Source organism: Salmo salar, chromosome ssa02 (assembly GCF_905237065.1).
Source record: "Salmo salar chromosome ssa02, Ssal_v3.1, whole genome shotgun sequence".
NCBI lineage: Eukaryota > Metazoa > Chordata > Actinopteri > Salmoniformes > Salmonidae > Salmo > Salmo salar.
Genome location: NC_059443.1, coordinates 725136 through 747841, shown reverse-complemented (window position 1 = coordinate 747841; position 22706 = coordinate 725136). Strand labels below are relative to the sequence as shown.

Below are 22706 nucleotides of genomic sequence, written 5' to 3'. Positions count from 1 at the left end.
CTATAGACCAGGGTCCATAGGGTAGTGGACTACTATAGACCAGGGTAATGGACTACTATAGACCAGGGTCCATAGGGTAGTGGACTACTATAGACCAGGGTCCATAGGGTAGTGGACTACTATAGACCAGGGCCCATAGGGTAGTGGACTACTATAGACCAGGGTCCATAGGGTAGTGGACTACTATAGACCAGGGCCCATAGGGTAGTGGACTACTATAGACCAGGGTCCATAGGGTAGTGGACTACTATAGACCAGGGATAGGGTATGGACTACTATAGACCAGGGCCCATAGGGTAATGGACTACTATAGACCAGGGTCCATAGGGTAGTGGACTACTATAGACCAGGGTCCATAGGGTAGTGGACTACTATAGACCAGGGTCCATAGGGTAGTGGACTACTATAGACCAGGGTCCATAGGGTAGTGGACTACTATAGACCAGGGCCCATAGGGTAGTGGACTACTATAGACCAGGGTCCATAGGGTAATGGACTACTATAGACCAGGGTAATGGACTACTATAGACCAGGGTCCATAGGGTAATGGACTACTATAGACCAGGGCCCATAGGGTAGTGGACTACTATAGACCAGGGTCCATAGGGTAATGGACTACTATAGACCAGGGCCCATAGGGTAATGGACTACTATAGACCAGGGTCCATAGGGTAGTGGACTACTATAGACCAGGGTCCATAGGGTAGTGGACTACTATAGACCAGGGTCCATAGGGTAGTGGACTACTATAGACCAGGGTCCATAGGGTAGTGGACTACTATAGACCAGGGTCCATAGGGTAGTGGACTACTATAGACCAGGGTCCATAGGGTAGTGGACTACTATAGACCAGGGTCCATAGGGTAGTGGACTACTATAGACCAGGGTCCATAGGGTAGTGGACTACAATAGACCAGGGTCCATAGGGTAGTGGACTACTATAGACCAGGGTCCATAGGGTAATGGACTACTATAGACCAGGGTCCATAGGGTAATGGACTACTATAGACCAGGGTCCATAGGGTAATGGACTACTATAGACCAGGGCCCATAGGGTAGTGGACTACTATAGACCAGGGCCCATAGGGTAGTGGACTACTATAGACCAGGGTCCATAGGGTAGTGGACTACTATAGACCAGGGTCCATAGGGTAATGGACTACTATAGACCAGGGTCCATAGGGTAGTGGACTACTATAGACCAGGGTAATGGACTACTATAGACCAGGGTCCATAGGGTAATGGACTACTATAGACCAGGGTCCATAGGGTAATGGACTACTATAGACCAGGGTCCATAGGGTAATGGACTACTATAGACCAGGGTCCATAGGGTAATGGACTACTATAGACCAGGGTCCATAGGGTAGTGGACTACTATAGACCAGGGCCCATAGGGTAATGGACTACTATAGACCAGGGCCCATAGGGTAGTGGACTACTATAGACCAGGGCCCATAGGGTAGTGGACTACTATAGACCAGGGTCCATAGGGTAGTGGACTACTATAGACCAGGGTCCATAGGGTAGTGGACTACTATAGACCAGGGCCCATAGGGTAGTGGACTACTATAGACCAGGGTCCATAGGGTAATGGACTACTATAGACCAGGGCCCATAGGGTAGTGGACTACTATAGACCAGGGTCCATAGGGTAGTGGACTACTATAGACCAGGGTCCATAGGGTAATGGACTACTATAGACCAGGGTCCATAGGGTAGTGGACTACTATAGACCAGGGTCCATAGGGTAATGGACTACTATAGACCAGGGTCCATAGGGTAGTGGACTACTATAGACCAGGGCCCATAGGGTAATGGACTACTATAGACCAGGGTCCATAGGGTAATGGACTACTATAGACCAGGGTCCATAGGGTAATGGACTACTATAGACCAGGGTCCATAGGGTAGTGGACTACTATAGACCAGGGCCCATAGGGTAGTGGACTACTATAGACCAGGGTCCATAGGGTAATGGACTACTATAGACCAGGGTCCATAGGGTAGTGGACTACTATAGACCAGGGTCCATAGGGTAATGGACTACTATAGACCAGGGTCTATAGGGTAATGGACTACTATAGACCAGGGTCCATAGGGTAATGGACTACTATAGACCAGGGCCCATAGGGTAATGGACTACTATAGACCAGGGTAATGGACTACTATAGACCAGGGCCCATAGGGTAATGGACTACTATAGACCAGGGCCCATAGGGTAGTGGACTACTATAGACCAGGGCCCATAGGGTAATGGACTACTATAGACCAGGGTCCATAGGGTAGTGGACTACTATAGACCAGGGTCCATAGGGTAATGGACTACTATAGACCAGGGTCCATAGGGTAATGTACTACTATAGACCAGGGTAATGGACTACTATAGACCAGGGTCCATAGGGTAATGGACTACTATAGACCAGGGTCCATAGGGTAGTGGACTACTATAGACCAGGGCCCATAGGGTAATGGACTACTATAGACCAGGGCCCATAGGGTAATGGACTACTATAGACCAGGGTCCATAGGGTAATGGACTACTATAGACCAGGGTCCATAGGGTAGTGGACTACTATAGACCAGGGCCCATAGGGTAATGGACTACTATAGACCAGGGCCCATAGGGTAATGGACTACTATAGACCAGGGCCCATAGGGTAGTGGACTACTATAGACCAGGGTCCATAGGGTAGTGGACTACTATAGACCAGGGCCCATAGGGTAATGGACTACTATAGACCAGGGTCCATAGGGTAATGGACTACTATAGACCAGGGTCCATAGGGTAATGGACTACTATAGACCAGGGTCCATAGGGTAGTGGACTACTATAGACCAGGGTCCATAGGGTAGTGGACTACTATAGACCAGGGTCCATAGGGTAGTGGACTACTATAGACCAGGGTCCATAGGGTAATGGACTACTATAGACCAGGGTCCATAGGGTAATGGACTACTATAGACCAGGGTCCATAGGGTAATGGACTACTATAGACCAGGGTCCATAGGGTAGTGGACTACTATAGACCAGGGTAATGGACTACTATAGACCAGGGCCCATAGGGTAGTGGAATACTATAGACCAGGGTCCATAGGGTAGTGGACTACTATAGACCAGGGTCCATAGGGTAGTGGACTACTATAGACCAGGGTCCATAGGGTAGTGGACTACTATAGACCAGGGTCCATAGGGTAATGTACTACTATAGACCAGGGCCCATAGGGTAGTGGACTACTATAGACCAGGGCCCATAGGGTAATGGACTACTATAGAGCAGGGCCCATAGGGTAGTGGACTACTATAGACCAGGGTCCATAGGGTAATGGACTACTATAGACCAGGGTCCATAGGGTAATGGACTACTATAGACCAGGGTAATGGACTACTATAGACCAGGGTCCATAGGGTAATGGACTACTATAGACCAGGGTCCATAGGGTAGTGGACTACTGTAAACCAGGGTCCATAGGATGGTAGTGGACTACTATAGACCAGGGTAATGGACTACTATAGACCAGGGTCCATAGGGTAATGGACTACTATAGACCAGGGCCCATAGGGTAGTGGACTACTATAGACCAGGGCCCATAGGGTAATGTACTACTATAGACCAGGTTCCATAGGGTAATGGACTACTATAGACCAGGGTCCATAGGGTAATGGACTACTATAGACCAGGGTAATGGATTACTATAGACCAGGGTAATGGACTACTATAGACCAGGGTCTATAGGGTAATGGACTACTATAGACCAGGGTCCATAGGGTAATGTACTACTATAGACCAGGGTCCATAGGGTAGTGGACTACTATAGACCAGGGCCCATAGGGTAATGGACTACTATAGACCAGGGTCCATAGGGTAATGGACTACTATAGACCAGGGTCCATAGGGTAATGGACTACTATAGACCAGGGTAATGGACTACTATAGACCAGGGCCCATAGGGTAGTGGAATACTATAGACCAGGGCCCATAGGGTAGTGGACTACTATAGACCAGGGCCCATAGGGTAGTGGACTACTATAGACCAGGGTCCATAGGGTAATGGACTACTATAGACCAGGGCCCTTAGGGTAATGGACTACTATAGACCAGGGCCCATAGGGTAATGGACTACTATAGACCAGGGCCCATAGGGTAGTGGACTACTATAGACCAGGGCCCATAGGGTAATGGACTACTATAGACCAGGGCCCATAGGGTAATGGACTACTATAGACCAGGGTCCATAGGGTAGTGGACTACTATAGACCAGGGTCCATAGGGTAATGTACTACTATAGACCAGGGCCCATAGGGTAGTGGACTACTATAGACCAGGGCCCATAGGGTAATGGACTACTATAGACCAGGGTCCATAGGGTAATGGACTACTATAGACCAGGGTCCATAGGGTAATGGACTACTATAGACCAGGGTCCATAGGGTAATGGACTACTATAGACCAGGGTCCATAGGGTAATGTACTACTATAGACCAGGGTAATGGACTACTATAGACCAGGGTCCATAGGGTAGTGGACTACTATAGACCAGGGTCCATAGGGTAATGGACTACTATAGACCAGGGCCCATAGGGTAGTGGACTACTATAGACCAGGGCCCATAGGGTAATGGACTACTATAGACCAGGGTCCATAGGGTAATGGACTACTATAGACCAGGGTCCATAGGGTAATGGACTACTATAGACCAGGGTCCATAGGGTAATGGACTACTATAGACCAGGGTCCATAGGGTAATGGACTACTATAGACCAGGGTCCATAGGGTAATGGACTACTATAGACCAGGGTCCATAGGGTAATGGACTACTATAGACCAGGGTAATGGACTACTATAGACCAGGGTCCATAGGGTAATGGACTACTATAGACCAGGGTCCATAGGGTAGTGGACTACTATAGACCAGGGTAGTGGACTACTATAGACCAGGGTCCATAGGGTAGTGGACTACTATAGACCAGGGTCCATAGGGTAGTGGACTACTATAGACCAGGGTCCATAGGGTAATGGACTACTATAGACCAGGGTCCATAGGGTAGTGGACTACTATAGACCAGGGTCCATAGGGTAGTGGACTACTATAGACCAGGGTAGTGGACTACTATAGACCAGGGTCCATAGGGTAATGTACTACTATAGACCAGGGTAATGTACTACTATAGACCAGGGTCCATAGGGTAGTGTACTACTATAGACCAGGGTAATGGATTACTATAGACCAGGGTCCATAGGGTAGTGGACTACTATAGACCAGGGTCCATAGGGTAGTGGACTACTATAGACCAGGGTAGTGGACTACTATAGACCAGGGTCCATAGGGTAATGGACTACTATAGACCAGGGTAATGGACTACTATAGACCAGGGTCCATAGGGTAATGGACTACTATAGACCAGGGTAGTGGACTACTATAGACCAGGGTCCATAGGGTAATGGACTACTATAGACCAGGGTAATGGACTACTATAGACCAGGGTCCATAGGGTAGTGGACTACTATAGACCAGGGTCCATAGGGTAGTGGACTACTATAGACCAGGGTAGTGGACTACTATAGACCAGGGTCCATAGGGTAATGGACTACTATAGACCAGGGTAATGTACTACTATAGACCAGGGTAATGGACTACTATAGACCAGGGTCCATAGGGTAGTGGACTACTATAGACCAGGGTAATGTACTACTATAGACCAGGGTCCATAGGGTAGTGGACTACTATAGACCAGGGCCCATAGGGTAATGTACTACTATAGACCAGGGTCCATAGGGTAATGGACTACTATAGACCAGGGTAATGGACTACTATAGACCAGGGTCCATAGGGTAGTGGACTACTATAGACCAGGGTCCATAGGGTAATGGACTACTATAGACCAGGGTAATGTACTACTATAGACCAGGGTCCATAGGGTAGTGGACTACTATAGACCAGGGTCCATAGGGTAGTGGACTACTATAGACCAGGGTAATGTACTACTATAGACCAGGGTCCATAGGGTAGTGGACTACTATAGACCAGGGTCCATAGGGTAGTGGACTACTATAGACCAGGGTAATGGACTACTATAGACCAGGGTCCATAGGGTAATGGACTACTATAGACCAGGGTAATGGACTACTATAGACCAGGGTCCATAGGGTAGTGGACTACTATAGACCAGGGTCCATAGGGTAGTGGACTACTATAGACCAGGGTCCATAGGGTAGTGGACTACTATAGACCAGGGTCCATAGGGTAGTGGACTACTATAGACCAGGGTCCATAGGGTAGTGGACTACTATAGACCAGGGTCCATAGGGTAGTGGACTACTATAGACCAGGGTCCATAGGGTAATGGACTACTATAGACCAGGGTCCATAGGGTAGTGGACTACTATAGACCAGGGTCCATAGGGTAGTGGACTACTATAGACCAGGGTCCATAGGGTAGTGGACTACTATAGACCAGGGTCCATAGGGTAGTGGACTACTATAGACCAGGGTCCATAGGGTAGTGGACTACTATAGACCAGGGTCCATAGGGTAGTGGACTACTATAGACCAGGGTCCATAGGGTAGTGGACTACTATAGACCAGGGTCCATAGGGTAATGGACTACTATAGACCAGGGTAATGGACTACTATAGACCAGGGTCCATAGGGTAATGGACTACTATAGACCAGGGTCCATAGGGTAATGTACTACTATAGACCAGGGTAATGGACTACTATAGACCAGGGTCCATAGGGTAGTGGACTACTATAGACCAGGGTAATGGACTACTATAGACCAGGGTCCATAGGGTAGTGGACTACTATAGACCAGGGTCCATAGGGTAGTGGACTACTATAGACCAGGGTCCATAGGGTAATGGACTACTATAGACCAGGGTAATGGACTACTATAGACCAGGGTCCATAGGGTAGTGGACTACTATAGACCAGGGTCCATAGGGTAGTGGACTACTATAGACCAGGGTCCATAGGGTAGTGTACTACTATAGACCAGGGTCCATAGGGTAGTGGACTACTATAGACCAGGGTCCATAGGGTAGTGTACTACTATAGACCAGGGTAATGGACTACTATAGACCAGGGTCCATAGGGTAGTGGACTACTATAGACCAGGGTCCATAGGGTAGTGTACTACTATAGACCAGGGTCCATAGGGTAGTGGACTACTATAGACCAGGGTCCATAGGGTAATGGACTACTATAGACCAGGGTAATGGACTACTATAGACCAGGGTCCATAGGGTAGTGGACTACTATAGACCAGGGTAATGGACTACTATAGACCAGGGTCCATAGGGTAGTGGACTACTATAGACCAGGGTAATGGACTACTATAGACCAGGGTAATGGACTACTATAGACCAGGGCCCATAGGGTAATGGACTACTATAGACCAGGGTAATGGACTACTATAGACCAGGGTAATGGACTACTATAGACCAGGGTCCATAGGGTAGTGGACTACTATAGACCAGGGTAATGGACTACTATAGACCAGGGTAATGGACTACTATAGACCAGGGCCCATAGGGTAATGGACTACTATAGACCAGGGCCCATAGGGTAATGGACTACTATAGACCAGGGTAATGTACTACTATAGACCAGGGTCCATAGGGTAGTGGACTACTATAGACCAGGGTAATGGACTACTATAGACCAGGGTCCATAGGGTAGTGGACTACTATAGACCAGGGTAATGGACTACTATAGACCAGGGTCCATAGGGTAATGGACTACTATAGACCAGGGTCCATAGGGTAGTGGAATACTATAGACCAGGGTCCATAGGGTAGTGGACTACTATAGACCAGGGTAATGGACTACTATAGACCAGGGTCCATAGGGTAGTGGACTACTATAGACCAGGGTAATGGACTACTATAGACCAGGGTCCATAGGGTAGTGGACTACTATAGACCAGGGTCCATAGGGTAGTGGAATACTATAGACCAGGGTCCATAGGGTAGTGGACTACTATAGACCAGGGTAATGGACTACTATAGACCAGGGTCCATAGGGTAGTGGAATACTATAGACCAGGGTAATGCATTAGGGAATAAGGTGCTATTTGGAATAGAATCAGAATCAAACCTCAGGGGAGAAACTCTGATTGGTTGCGTGACTATTGAACAGCCAACAACCAATCAGGGCAACAACAGAAAAAGTTCACGTGTGTTTGCTGATGCTGCTGAATACTTTCTGTTTATTTGGTGAAGAAATACATAAAGACATGTTTAAAAATGTATGCCAACACATCCCCAAATCCATTGAACAAGCGTAACTAAGAACATTAACGCACCGCTCAATGAGGAGCGCACAGGACAAGGTTGAGTTGTCGCAGAGCTTAAATGATGTGAGGCTGTGGACTATTCAAACTGTGAGATTCTACGTAGCTATTGTCCTTAGGGAGAGAGAAACCTACTGTAACTGTGGACTATTCAAAATGTGAGATTTCATGTAGCTATTGTCCTTAGGGAGAGACTTTAACTCACAGCTCAACCTCTCTCCTCTCTCTTCTCTCTCGTTTCTCTCTCCTTCTTCAACCTCTCTCTCTCTTCTCTCTCCTCTCTCTTTTTCTCTCTCCTTCTTCAACCTCTCTCTCTCCTCTCTCTCTTCTCTCTCTCTCTCCTCTCTCTTTTTCTCTCTCCTTCCTCAACCTCTCTCTCTCTGTCTTCTCTCTCGTTTCTCTCCTTCAACCTCCCTCTCTCTTCTCTCTCCTCTCTTCTCTCTCGTTTCTCTCTCCTTCTTCAACCTCTCTCTCTCTTCTCTCTCCTCTCTTCTCTCTCGTTTTTCTCTCCTCCTTCAACCTCTCTCTCTTTCTCTTCTCTCTCTCTCCTCTCTTTTTCTCTCTCCTTCTTCAACCTCTCTCTCTCTTCTCTCTCCTCTCTTCTCTCTCGTTTCTCTCTCCTTCTTCAACCTCTCTCTCTCTTCTCTCTCCTCTCTTCTCTCTCGTTTTTCTCTCCTTCTTCAACCTCTCTCTCTTTCTCTTCTCTCTCTCCTCTCTCTTTTTCTCTCTCCTTCTTCAACCTCTCTCTCTTTCTCTTCTCTCTCTCTCCTCTCTCTTTTTCTCTCTCCTTCCTCAACCTCTCTCTCTCTTTTCTCTCTCCTCTCTCTTTTTCTCTCTCCTTCCTCAACCTCTCTCTCTCTTTTCTCTCTCCCTCACTCTTTCTGCCTCCATCTCTATTATGTGAATCTGAATCAGGCTCCTTCTCAACACAGCAGCGAATTAAAAATGCTTGTAATGTGTTACACGCTGACGTTTCTATAAAAGCTTTTTTTTTTGTATCTATGAAAATAAATTGTAAACATTTATCTTGTTGATTCAACTTCAAAGGAAACATATGAACAAGTATTCTGGTCTTTCAGAGGAGAGGACATGCATGAATTTCATTAAGCTGTGTTTTATGATACACTATGTGTTCATTTTGTAGGTTAATGCCATTGCAGAAGGCTTCGTGCTCCTTTCATCCATCGCCCCAATCATCTAGATTATACAGTATTCTCCCTGGGGCAGCCGAAGACACACAAAGACAGAGATCCATGAAACCGACGCCTACCGTTAAAACATTTAAAATTCATCGTTATTTAGCCTTTGTTTTTTTGTTAAAACATTATAGTCTATTGATTTGGTATATGTTGAAGTATATGTACGCTGACCTCACAAAATGAATTGCCATGTAAATGGACCATAAAGTTATGGTGTGGAGAGGCGGGGAGGGGGAGGGGGAGGGGGGGGGGACGGGGGGGGCTGTTGTAATGGAACAACGACACCAAAACCACCAGTGTAATTCCTACTTCCCAAACCGTCCTTTGCGATAAGGAAGTGCATTAACGACACGCTGTGAATGGACAGCAGAGAAAAGGGATCAGATATATGAATCAGCATCCCAATACATAATTCCCATTATAATATAAGGCAGGTTGGTGATGAGCTTCAGCTGCAACTCCACTAGTTACATTTACAGCCATATCACACCCAGCTATACTGGTCTATAGTCTAGTCCTTACAGACATATCACACCCAGCTATACTGGTCTATAGTCTAGTCCTTACAGCCATATCACACCCAGCTATACTGGTCTATAGTCTAGTCCTTACAGCCATATCACACCCAGCTATACTGGTCTATAGTCTAGTCCTTACAGCCATATCACACCCAGCTATACTGGTCTATAGTCTAGTCCTTACAGCCATATCACACCCAGCTATACTGGTCTATAGTCTAGTCCTTACAGCCATATCACACCCAGCTATACTGGTCTATAGTCTAGTCCTTACAGCCATATCACACCCAGCTATACTGGTCTATAGTCTAGTCCTTACAGCCATATCACACCCAGCTATACTGGTCTATAGTCTAGTCCTTACAGCCATATAACACCATATAACCCCATCAGGCTCTCTCTGACTGCAGTAGCAGGATAGACAGTAGATAGATAGTCTTTATACGGAGAGACCCCCCATCAGGCTCTCTCTGACTACAGTAGCAGGATAGACAGTAGATAGATAGAGTCTTTATACTGAGCACTGGAAAGGTCACGCTTATGGCCTTATAGTGGATTTCTCTCTGCTCTCTTTCTCTGTCTCTGTCTCTCTGTTTCTCTGTTTCTCTCTGTTTCTATGTCTCTGTTTCTATGTCTCTGTTTCTCTCTGTGTTTCTCTGTCTCTGTTTCTATGTCTCTGTTTCTCTCTTTCTTCCCCCTTCTTTAGTCATACAGGTTACCACATTAGCACAGTGAGAATGGATATCTCCGTGAGAATGGATATCTCAGTTATAATGGATATCTCAGTGAGAATGGATATCTCCGTGAGAATGGATATCTCAGTGAGAATGGATATCTCAGTGAGAATGGATATCTCAGTGAGAATGGATATCTCAGTGAGAATGGATATCTCAGTGAGAATGGATATCTCCGTGAGAATGGATATCTCCGTGAGAATGGATATCTCCGTGAGAATGGATATCTCCGTGAGAATGGATATCTCAGTGATAATGGATATCTCAGTGAGAATGGATATCTCAGTGAGAATGGATATCTCAGTGAGAATGGATATCTCCGTGAGAATGGATATCTCCGTGAGAATGGATATCTCCGTGAGAATGGATATCTCCGTGAGAATGGATATCTCAGTGAGAATGGATATCTCAGTGAGAATGGATATCTCAGTGAGAATGGATATCTCGGTGAGAATGGATATCTCGGTGAGAATGGATATCTCCGTGAGAATGGATATCTCGGTGAGAATGGATATCTCGGTGAGAATGGATATCTCCGTGAGAATGGATATCTCAGTGAGAATGGATATCTCAATGAGAATGGATATCTCCGTGTGATACCTTTGTCTCAAAATGTCTCCTGAAAACTGATCTCCCACCACAACCAATGTTTCAGTTTCCTTCAGCAGGGTTTTTCCACCTTGTTCCTAAATATAAGAAAACACAGACCCGAAAACTAAGCTATCCAATATGAGTGTTTTCTAACTCCAGCGTTCAGGCCTATTGATTGAACAGAGGCCAGGTAATCTCACACAGGATAGGTAGACCAATATAAACACCCTTCAAATATGATTCACAACTAAAATTAAAAACTGTCATAAAATGAACGATAGAGTATTGACCATTTTCCCCCCCCCGCCGCCCAGTGTTACTGCTCCAATAAAATATTTCACCTAGTATTGAATGTCTATTGTCATCAACCTACATGTGTTTTGATCCCAATTTCTTATCAAAACCCTCTTGTGTGTCTGTAGAAATAATGCAAGGTTTTATATTTTAGTCGCCGTTTGGAAAAACAAAAAGCCCCAGCTCTTCTCAGATGTCTGACAGCCTGTAGTGTAAACACAAATCATTAAATGTGGACAATACTGGAGAGGTGAGCCAAACAACCATAACATAGAAGAGTAAACTGTATGTAGACAGTAACCCTGATAAGATGGCCCTCGAAAGAGATCCATTTTAGAAACATGACTGTGCAGCTGTACTCAGAACTACAGTATTGGACCACATCTACCGTAGATAGAATGGATTGTAGTCCGGTCCCTTTGCCATGATGTGAAAAGGAAAACATTTCTCAGAATCTAAACAGACAAGTGAAGCTCTACTACTGTATCAAATCAAATTAAATCAAATGTATTTATAAAGCCCTTCTTACATCAGCTGATATCTCAAAGTGCTGTACAGAAACCCAGCCTACAACCCCCAAACAGCAAGCAATGCAGGTGTAGAAGCACAGTGGCTAGGAAAAACTCCCTAGAAAGGCCAGAACCTAGGAAGAAACCTAGAGAGGAACCAGGCTATGAGGGGTGGCTAGGAAAAACTCCCCTAGAAAGGCCAGAACCTAGGAAGAAACCTAGAGAGGAACCAGGCTATGAGGGGTGGCTAGGAAAAACTCCCCTAGAAAGGCCAGAACCTAGGAAGAAACCTAGAGAGGAACCAGGCTATGAGGGGTGGCCAGTCCTCTTCTGGCTGTGCCGGGTAGAGATTATAACAGAACATGGCCAAGATGTTTAAATGTTCATAGATAACCAGCAGGGTCAGATAATAATAATCACAGTAGTTGTACATCATGAGTCAGTCACTAGAATGTTTAGAATGACAGTAAGATATTCCATTTGGAATTAACACCCAAAACAATCTGTCACGGTTGTCGTAGGAAGGAGCGGACCAAAGTGCAGCGCGTGTGTGTCGTTCCACATTTTTATTTATACTGTGAAACTATGCAATACATAAATAAACTAGAATGACCAAAAAAATAAAAATAACGTGACGAAGAGGTGAAACAGACACAGACTCAAAACTAATCTCCCACAAACCCAGGTGGAAAAAAACCTACTTAAGTATGATCTCCAATTAGAGACAACGAGGACCAGCTGCCTCTAATTGGAGATCATCCCAAACAAAACCCCAACATAGAAATACAAAACTAGAACATGAACATAGAAATACAACACATAGAAAAACACCCCCTGTCACACCCTGACCTACTCTACCCTAGAAAATAACATCTTTCTATGGTCAGGACGTGACACAATGACTTCAGGTTACCTGATGAGTCTATCTATATAACTTAGAATTCAGGGCTCTGACACATTCCATTTGGAGTCTAGAAATTCCTCCCAATGAACCCAAGATCACAACACTCCATCTGAACATCTCTACTGAACGAGGACATTACTGCTGAGGTTGTTTGGTATTTGGTGGTCCTGTGTGTGTGTGTGTGTGTGTGTGTGTGTGTGTGTGTGTGTGTGTGTGTGTGTGTGTGTGTGTGTGTGTGTGTGTGTGTGTGTGTGTGTGTGTGTGTGTGTGCCTGCGTGCACGCCTGCACATATGTGTACCTGAGTACCTGTGTGTGAAACAGAGAGAAGAGAGAGAGAGCGTGAGAGAGAGCGTGAGAGAGAGCGTGAGAGACAGAAAGAGAGAGCGTGAGAGAGAGCGTGAGAGAGAGCGTGAGAGAGACAGAAAGAGAGAGCGTGAGAGAGAGCGTGAGAGAGAGCGTGAGAGACAGAAAGAGAGAGCGTGAGAGAGAGCGTGAGAGAGAGCGTGAGAGAGACAGAGACAGAAAGAGAGAGCGTGAGAGAGAGCGTGAGAGAGACAGAGAGAGAGGGTGAGAGAGACAGAGAGAGACAGAGAGAGCGTGAGAGAGAGCGTGAGAGAGAGAGAGAGAGCGTGAGAGAGAGAGAGAGAGAGGGCGTGAGAGAGAGAGAGAGAGATAGATAGATAGATAGATAGAGGGAGAGAAAGAGACAGAGAGAGAGAGAGAGAGAGAGAGAGAGAGACAGAGAGAGAGAGAGACAGAGAGAGAGAGTTACTGTTCAATACAGTAATATAACACTGCTGCAACATATTTAATAGAATGCCTGGACAGTATTCAGTTGAATTGATGAGAAATCCAAACCTAAATCGAAGTTGAATATAAAGAAATAAACAGGGGACACATTGTCAATAGTCTAAATATAACACCTCAGGACATGTTGTCAATAGTCTAAATATAACACCTCAGGACACCTCAGGACACCTCAGGACACGTTGACAATAGTCCAAATATAACACCTCAGGACATGTTGTCAATAGTCTAAATATAACACCTCAGGACACCTCAGGACACCTCAGGACACGTTGACAATAGTCCAAATATAACACCTCAGGACACGTTGTCAATAGTCTAAATATAACACCTCAGGACACGTTGTCAATAGTCTAAATATAACACCTCAGGACATGTTGTCAATAGTCCAAATATAACTCCTCAGGACACCTCAGGACACCTCAGGACACCTCAGGACACCTCAGGACACGTTGTCAATAGTCTAAATATAACACCTCAGGACATGTTGTCAATAGTCCAAATATAACTCCTCAGGACACATCAGGACACCTCAGGACACATTGACAATAGTCCAAATATAACACCTCAGGACACCTCAGGACACCTCAGGACACATTGACAATAGTCCAAATATAACTCCTCAGGACACCTCAGGACACATTGTCAATAGTCTAAATATAACTCCTCAGGACACCTCAGGACACCTCAGGACACATTGACAATAGTCCAAATATAACACCTCAGGACACCTCAGGACACCTCAGGACACCTCAGGACACATTGACAATAGTCCAAATATAACTCCTCAGGACACATCAGGACACATTGACAATAGTCCAAATATAACTCCTCAGGACACATCAGGACACCTCAGGACACCTCAGGACACATTGACAATAGTCCAAATATAACTCCTCAGGACACATCAGGACACATTGACAATAGTCCAAATATAACTCCTCAGGACACATCAGGACACATTGACAATAGTCTAAATATAACACCTCAGGACACAATAACCCAAATAACCAGTATGATTCTTCACAGTGAGATAAATAAATTATCCATCTGCTATTTGTGCATTTACTTATTCATAACAGAAAATATTTGCTATATTATCTTATGCAATGTTTCGTTTTTTTGCTAGCTGAGATGAGTGACATTTGTTATGTTTAATAAACGATCAACAAGTCAATCTGTTGTTCAGAAAATCTGTGTGTGAATGATTATTAATCTGTGTAGGTGTGAATGATTATTCATCTCTGTGAGAGTGTGAATGATTATTAATCTCTGTGAGAATGTGAATGATTATTAATCTGTGTGAGAGTGTGAATGATTATTAATCTGTGAGAGTGTGAATGATTATTAATCTGTGTGGGTGTGAATGATTATTAATCTGTGTGGGTGTGAATGATTATTAATCTGTGTGGGTGTGAATGATTATTCATCTGTGTGGGTGTGAATGATTATTAATCTGTGTAGATGTGAATGATTATTAATCTGTGTGGGTGTGAATGATTAGTAATCTGTGTGGGTGTGAATGATTATTAATCTCTGTGAGAGTGTGAATGATTGTTAATCTGTGTGTATTAATGATTATTAATCTGTGTGGGTGTGAATGATTGTTAATCTGTGTGGGTGTGAATGATTGTTAATCTGTGTGGGTGTGAATGATTATTCATCTGTGTGGGTGTGAATGATTATTAATCTGTGTGGGTGTGAATGAGTATGAATCTGTGATGTGCTACCTGTCCCAGACCTGCTGTTTTCAACTCTCCAGAGACAGCAGGAGCGGTAGAGATACTCTGAATGATCAGCTATGAAAAAGCCAACTGACATTTACTCTTGAGATGCTGACTTGTTGCACCCTCGACAGCCACTGTGATTATTATTATCTGACCCTGCTGGTTATCTATGAACGTTTGAACATCTTGGCCATGTTCTGTTATAATCTCCACCCGGCACAGCCAGAAGAGGACTGGCCACCCCTCATAGCCTGGTTCCTCTCTAGGTTTCTTCCTAGGTTCTGGCCTTTCTAGGGAGTTTTTCCTAGCCACCCCTCATAGCCTGGTTCCTCTCTAGGTTTCTTCCTAGGTTTTGGCCTTTCTAGGGAGTTTTTCCTAGCCACCGTGCTTCTACACCTGCATTGCTTGCTGTTTGGGGGGTGTTACGCTGGGTTTCTGTACAGCACTTTGAGATATCAGCTGATGTAAGAAGGGCTATATAAATACATTTGATTTGATGTGATGGTGTGAATAATTATTAATCTGTTTGGGTGTGAATGATTATTAATCTGTGATGGTGTGAATGATTATTAATCTGTGATGGTGTGAATGATTATTAATCTCTGTGAGAGTGTGAATGATTATTAATCTGTGTGAGAGTGTGAATAATTATTAATCTGTGTGGGTGTGAATGATTATTAATCTGTGAGAGTGTGAATGATTATTAATCTGTGTGAGAGTGTGAATGATTATTAATATGTGTGGGTGTGAATGATTATTAATCTGTGATGGTGTGAATGATTATTAATCTCTGTGAGAGTGTGAATGATTATTAATCTGTGTGAGAGTGTGAATAATTATTAATCTGTGTGGGTGTGAATGATTATTAATCTGTGAGAGTGTGAATGATTATTAATCTGTGTGAGAGTGTGAATGATTATTAATATGTGTGGGTGTGAATGATTATTAATCTGTGTGGGTGTGAATGATTATTAATCTGTGTAGGTGTCACGTCCTGACCAGTAAAGAGGTTATTTGTTATTGTAGTTTGGTCAGGACGTGGCAGGGGGTGTTTGTTTAATGTGTTTCAGGGTTTGTTGGGCTATGTTCTATGTTAGTCTATTTCTATGTCTGTGTCTAGTTTATCTATTTCTATGCTTAGTTTATTGGTTTGACCTTCAATTGCAGGCAGCTGTTTCTCGTTGCCTCTAATTGAAGGTCCTATTTAGTAGGGGTGTTTTTTCATGGGTTTTTGTGGGTAGTTGTTCCGTGTGTAGCTGTGTGTCTCACAGGACTGTTTCTTCGTCGTTGTTTTGTTTAAGTGTTAGTTTTGGTTTTTCATCTTAATAAAGAAGATGAGTATTCACATTCCCGCTGCGCGTTGGTCCCATCTTTACGACCGAACGTGACAGTAGGTGTGAATGATTTTTCTCAAAGTTTAATCTACAGGTTTCTTTATTACATCTCAATTATAATTGTTCTGTTTAAATAGCCTTTAACTGCAGTTTGATTGAATTTTTATTTGCTAGCGTTAGTTTCCTCCCTGATAGTCTGTTTCCAACATTACAAATCCGTATCAGTCAGCCAGATCCAGTGGCTGTTTACAAATTGCCCTTTTCTGTTTATCTCCCCAATTACATTATCTACACTGACTTTCTGGCTGGATCCCATTATCTAAACTGAGTTTCTGGCTGATTCCAAAGAGCTGAAATCCATCACAGAGAACAAGAGCAGCTGAGCTATAGTCCTGTATTCCACTACCCATCCAACACCTCATCTCTAGTCCTGACTGCATGCAACACCATTTAACATTTCTGATTGTTTACTTCCTTTCTGATTATTGTTTATTTCACTTGCTTTGGTAATGTAAACATATGGTTCCCCATGTCAATAAAGCTCACTTAAAATGTATTTCATTGATTTGAATTGAAAGAAAGAGAGAGAGGAAGATTAAAATAAAAGTCCTGACTGCATGCAACAGCGTTTAGATCCACCATGGAGCAGCGTGAAGGGAGAAGAGGTGGTTCCTCAACATGATGTGAAGGGAGAAGAGGTGGTTCCTCAACATGGTGTGAAGGGAGTAGAGATGGTTCCTCAACATGGTGTGAAGGGAGTAGAGATGGTTCCTCAACATGATGTGAAGGGAGTAGAGATGGTTCCTCAACATGGTGTGAAGGGAGTAGAGATGGTTCCTCAACATGATGTGAAGGGAGTAGAGATGGATCCTCAACATGGTGTGAAGGGAGAAGAGATGGTTCCTCAACATGGTGTGAAGGGAGAAGAGATGGTTCCTCAACATGATGTGAAGGGAGTAGAGATGGATCCTCAACATGATGTGAAGGGAGAAGAGATGGATCCTCAACATGATGTGAAGGGAGTAGAGATGGATCCTCAACATGGTGTGAAGGGAGTAGAGATGGTTCCTCAACATGGTGTGAAGGGAGTAGAGATGGTTCCTCAACATGGTGTGAAGGGAGTAGAGATGGTTCCTCAACATGGTGTGAAGGGAGTAGAGATGGTTCCTCAACATGGTGTGAAGGGAGTAGAGATGGTTCCTCAACATGGTGTGAAGGGAGTAGAGATGGTTCCTCAACATGGTGAGAAGGGAGAAGAGATGGTTCCTCAACATGGTGTGAAGGGAGTAGAGATGGTTCCTCAACATGGTAAGGGAGAAGAGATGGTTCCTCAACATGGTGTGAAGGGAGTAGAGATGGTTCCTCAACATGGTGTGAAGGGAGTAGAGATGGTTCCTCAACATGGTAAGGGAGTAGAGATGGTTCCTCAACATGGTGTGAAGGGAGAAGAGATGGTTCCTCAACATGATGTGAAGGGAGAAGAGATGGTTCCTCAACATGGTGAAGGGAGAAGAGATGGTTCCTCAACATGGTGTGAAGGGAGTAGAGATGGTTCCTCAACATGGTGAGTAGAGATGGTTCCTCAACATGGTGTGAAGGGAGTAGAGATGGTTCCTCAACATGGTGTGAAGGGAGTAGAGATGGTTCCTCAACATGGTGTGAAGGGAGTAGAGATGGTTCCTCAACATGGTGTGAAGGGAGTAGAGATGGTTCCTCAACATGGTATGAAGGGAGTAGAGATGGTTCCTCAACATGGTGTGAAGGGAGTAGAGATGGGCTCTACAGCCACTTGAGAGATGGAGAACTTGTTGGGCAGGATAATGCCTTCTCTCCCTGAAGATAGTGTATAATTACACAGACAAACTGCCCTGGTTTACATAATCACACTACAGCTAGCTAGCTACAAGTCATCGTGACAGTCCCCCCCCCCACTCTCTCATCCACCTCTCTCTCTCCGTCTTTCTCTTTCTCTCACTCTCTCTTCTCCACCTCTCCCTGTCTCTCTCTTTCCCCCACTCTGTTCTCCACCTCTCTCTCTGTCTCTCTCTTTCCCTCCCTCTCTCTTCTCCACCTCTCTCTCTCTCTCTCTCCGTCTCTCTCTTTCCCTCCCTCTCTCTTCTCCACCTCTCTCTCTCTCCATCTCTCTCTTTCCGTCCCTCTCTCTTCTCCACCTCTCTCTCCGTCTCTCTCTTTCCCTCCCTCTCTCTTCTCCAAATCTCTCTCCGTCTCTCTCTTTCCCTCCCTCTCTCTTCTCCACCTCTCTCTCTCTCTCCGTCCTCTCTCTTTCCACCTCTCTCTCCGTCTCTCTCTTTCCCTCCCTCTCTCTTCTCCAATTCTCTCTCCGTCTCTCTCTTTCCCTACCTCTCGATCACTGAATAGATTAACCCACTCCCAGATTACTGGTAATTATTTGCTGGAGCTCAGGGAGGAACTTGTTTTTCCTTGTTAAGCCCCGTGGCATTGGTCCCACTCCCAACCACAGAGAGAGAGAGAGAGAGAGAGAGAGAGAGAGAGAGAGAGAGAGAGAGAGAGAGAGAGAGAGAGAGAGAGAGAGAGAGAGAGAGAGAGAGAGAGAGAGAGAGAGAGAGAGAGAGAGAGAGAGAGAGAGAGAGAGGGAGAGGGAGAGGGAGGGAGAGAGAGAGAGAAAGATAGATAGATGAGTCAGAGAGAGAGAGAGAGAGAGAGAGAGAGAGGTGGTCTGCCCTTGGCTTCATGCTAGCTGGGCCATCTTCCTAATCCTAGGTGCTCTCCTGTCTGAAACAGTCAGACAGACCCCTCTAGGTAATGCAGTCATGCATCACCAAATCTGCATCAAGTGTCAATCCAGTAGCTGAAGGGCTGTTTGAAGTCTCCTCTCTCTTCTCCTTGTCTCTCTTGTCTTTCCAATGTGGGTGGTGATGAAACTCTGATGGAGGCAGGCAACACATTCATCCACCCCCAGTAGACAGACAGCAGAATGACTGCATGTACACTGGTATCTGCATTATACTGTATCAGCATCACAACGCATCGCAGAGTGTATGGAGTAGCTACGGGGGTTAGTGAGGATCATATTTCATCCGCTCTAGAAGTTAGTAAGGAGTGAAACACAGTGATGTAACTGGACACATTGTAGATAATGGTGTTGTTGACACAATGCATACGGAAGCATGATGAAGTGTCATGGATACACACGGAGGGGCAATTAGCTTGCCCTTGATCTTAATTCATTCGATTATAACACGCATATTATAGAAAATATCATATATTGTCCAACATTTGCGGGTGAACAATATACCTACGCGCAACAATTAGTTCAGGTGAAAAAAAACAAGGTGTTTCTTTTTTTCATTTTTTTTTCAAAAGTGGGTAAAATGAAATTTACTGATGTGACATGAAATGGGGTTCTCAGCCAAATAGCAGATGTCGTGAGAGTCTCGTTAAAATAGGCTCCTTTTCCTGGCTCCAAATACAACACGTTAATCTGTAGCCTGCCACCGCAATACACCGTAGACTGTGACATAGCTTCTTTAGTGTGTATTACATCACAAGACAATTCCCCTAGCAGGTAACTAGAAAGTCTCAAAGTTGTCGTTTTTCAGAAATCAAGATTCATCCACTCGTTCTCTAATTGTATAATATTGGGGCATTCAGTCTAAGTGGTAGCCTCACAGCAGTGTCACTACTAGAATACTGAACAGCCCACCTGAAGTCCTCAACCTGGACGCGCTGGCAGGTCTGTGACAAACATTGGTTCCATATTGTTGTTCATTAGCCTACCATACGACCCCGTAAAGGTACTTAACCAGCGTTTCAGGAGGAAATGCACAAGATCCACAAGAGTAAACCCCGCAACAACAAAAAAAGAGCACAAAATGACCCATCATGTACAATTTGGTTATTGTAAGTTAATAAAACATCGTGATATATTATATTACAAAACTGCAGATGCTTGGTCGTTACTCAGTCAGTCACAGTCCACGAGTTACTAACCAAAGCAGCTCACGTCTGCTATTCGGATGAGTGTACTGCAAGAATATCTATTGAGACTCCGCTCAAAGCCTGCATTGAGCGCAGCCGAAGAAAAATGCGTCCCTAGCACTCCATCCAAAAACCCCTTGCATTTTCCGCGCACGTCCATAACAAAAAAGCTACAATCGATTTTCTCCCGGACCCCAAAAAAATAAAGCAGAACAAGAAGAAATACTGCAATGACGTACCTTTCACACACGAGAACATCATTGAAAATATGAGATTCCAGAATATAATTCCAGTTCTAATCCTCATGGTTCTAGATTGAACTAAATCCGCCCGGCAGCATTTAACGCATCTTCTATTGATCATGTCAGATAGTTCGATAGATCCCGCGTAGTATCCGTCTCTATGCACAGTTTTCATATTTACAACTAAACATGTATGTAGGTTTGGGAAGTATTCCTTTTCAGCCAGAGACAGCGATCCGTAGTGCTGTGCCAGACGCTGAGAACGAAGCTAAAAGTGAGCAGTGGATTTGAGGATAGCACAGCAGCGGCAGCAACCTTGACGTGGACTCAACCATCTCGCCGAGAGGGGCATCAAGTATAATCTCTGGTGTGTTCTTGTCTATCGCTGTATCTCCCTCCACCTCTCTGCCTCCCTGCTCTGCTCTGCTCTGCTCTGCTCTGTTCTGCTCTGCTCTGCTCTGGCTATGCCTCTGCTCTGCTCTGCTCAACCCTCCTGCGATGGATAGCTGTACTTTAGGATGCTGCCGTATCAAATCGGACCATTGAACTGGACTCCATGCATTTGCAAGCTGCTGATTAAATCATTACCTCAATAGAAATACAAGCACACGTGTATAAACCCAATGAGAGATAATGTCAGCTTGTTGTTTGGGGCAGCTGGATATAAAGGTTTGACAGCAATCTCATTCTAAAACAAAGCTGAAGAAACAAACCCGCCTGCTAGGAAACAGCAGAACTGTCATTTATTGTCGCTGATGAGAATCACATTTGCAATAGAAAGACGAGATGATTATTGTAACGGAATGGTGAACTGCACGGGGCAAGAGTTCTTCTGCCCTCTGCAGGTTTACTAGTCACTTTAAACAGGAAGTGAATGGTGGGATTTAAATAGTCTTAACTGAAACAGCACACCAAACCATTCCATCATTTGTTGTGAAAGGGTAGGCTATTTCTATGACTTTTTGGGAAGAAAATTCTGTCAGTCTGATACCTATAAAGTGTTAATTTAACGTTTTAGTAGCTTGAAAAGTTCTAAGTGAATCAAACGAAGTGAATCTGAGCTGTAGGCGAGTACGTGCTGGGCTGTACTTCTTGGCATAAAGCAACACAATCTCACATTCCATTCGAGCAAATATGTACAAAAAAGTATTTCAGCAGATTTCGTGCATTTTTTTGTTGTTGTTGTTGCGTTTCTGTATTAATTCGTGTGAAAAGACCAAAAAAATAAATAAATGTGAGACTTAATTCGTAGGAAAATACATTTTGGGGGGGTTATTAGATATGATGGACAATGGTGTTCTACACTGCCTTTTTTTTTGTGTCTGTCACGTCCTGATCATAGAGAGCTCGTATTTTTCTATGGTAGAGTAGGTCAGGGCGTGACTGGGGGGGTTTTGTCTAGTTTATTTATTTCTATGTTTGTTTCTAGGTTCTTTTTTCTAGGTTGGGGTTTTCGTATGATTCCCAATTAGAGGCAGCTGGTCATCGTTGTCTCTAATTGGGGATCATATTTAAGTTGTTGTTTTTCCCACTAGTGTTTGTGGGTGATTCTTGTGAGTTTATGCATGTAGCACCTCTTCGTCACGGTTT

General features: G+C 44.5%; 1 protein-coding gene across 1 annotated transcript in view; it reads right to left on the bottom strand.

Annotated features, from left to right (window-relative positions):
- The window catches only part of LOC106592657 (CUB and sushi domain-containing protein 3), a 500234-nt gene extending 478703 nt beyond the window's left edge, over positions 1-21531 (bottom strand). Inside the window, 1 exon segment of the mRNA XM_045696358.1 lies at positions 21114-21531. Coding sequence (XP_045552314.1) covers positions 21114-21291 — 178 coding nt within the window. The 5' untranslated portion in view covers positions 21292-21531.
- Positions 21532-22706: the final 1175 nt, after the last annotated feature.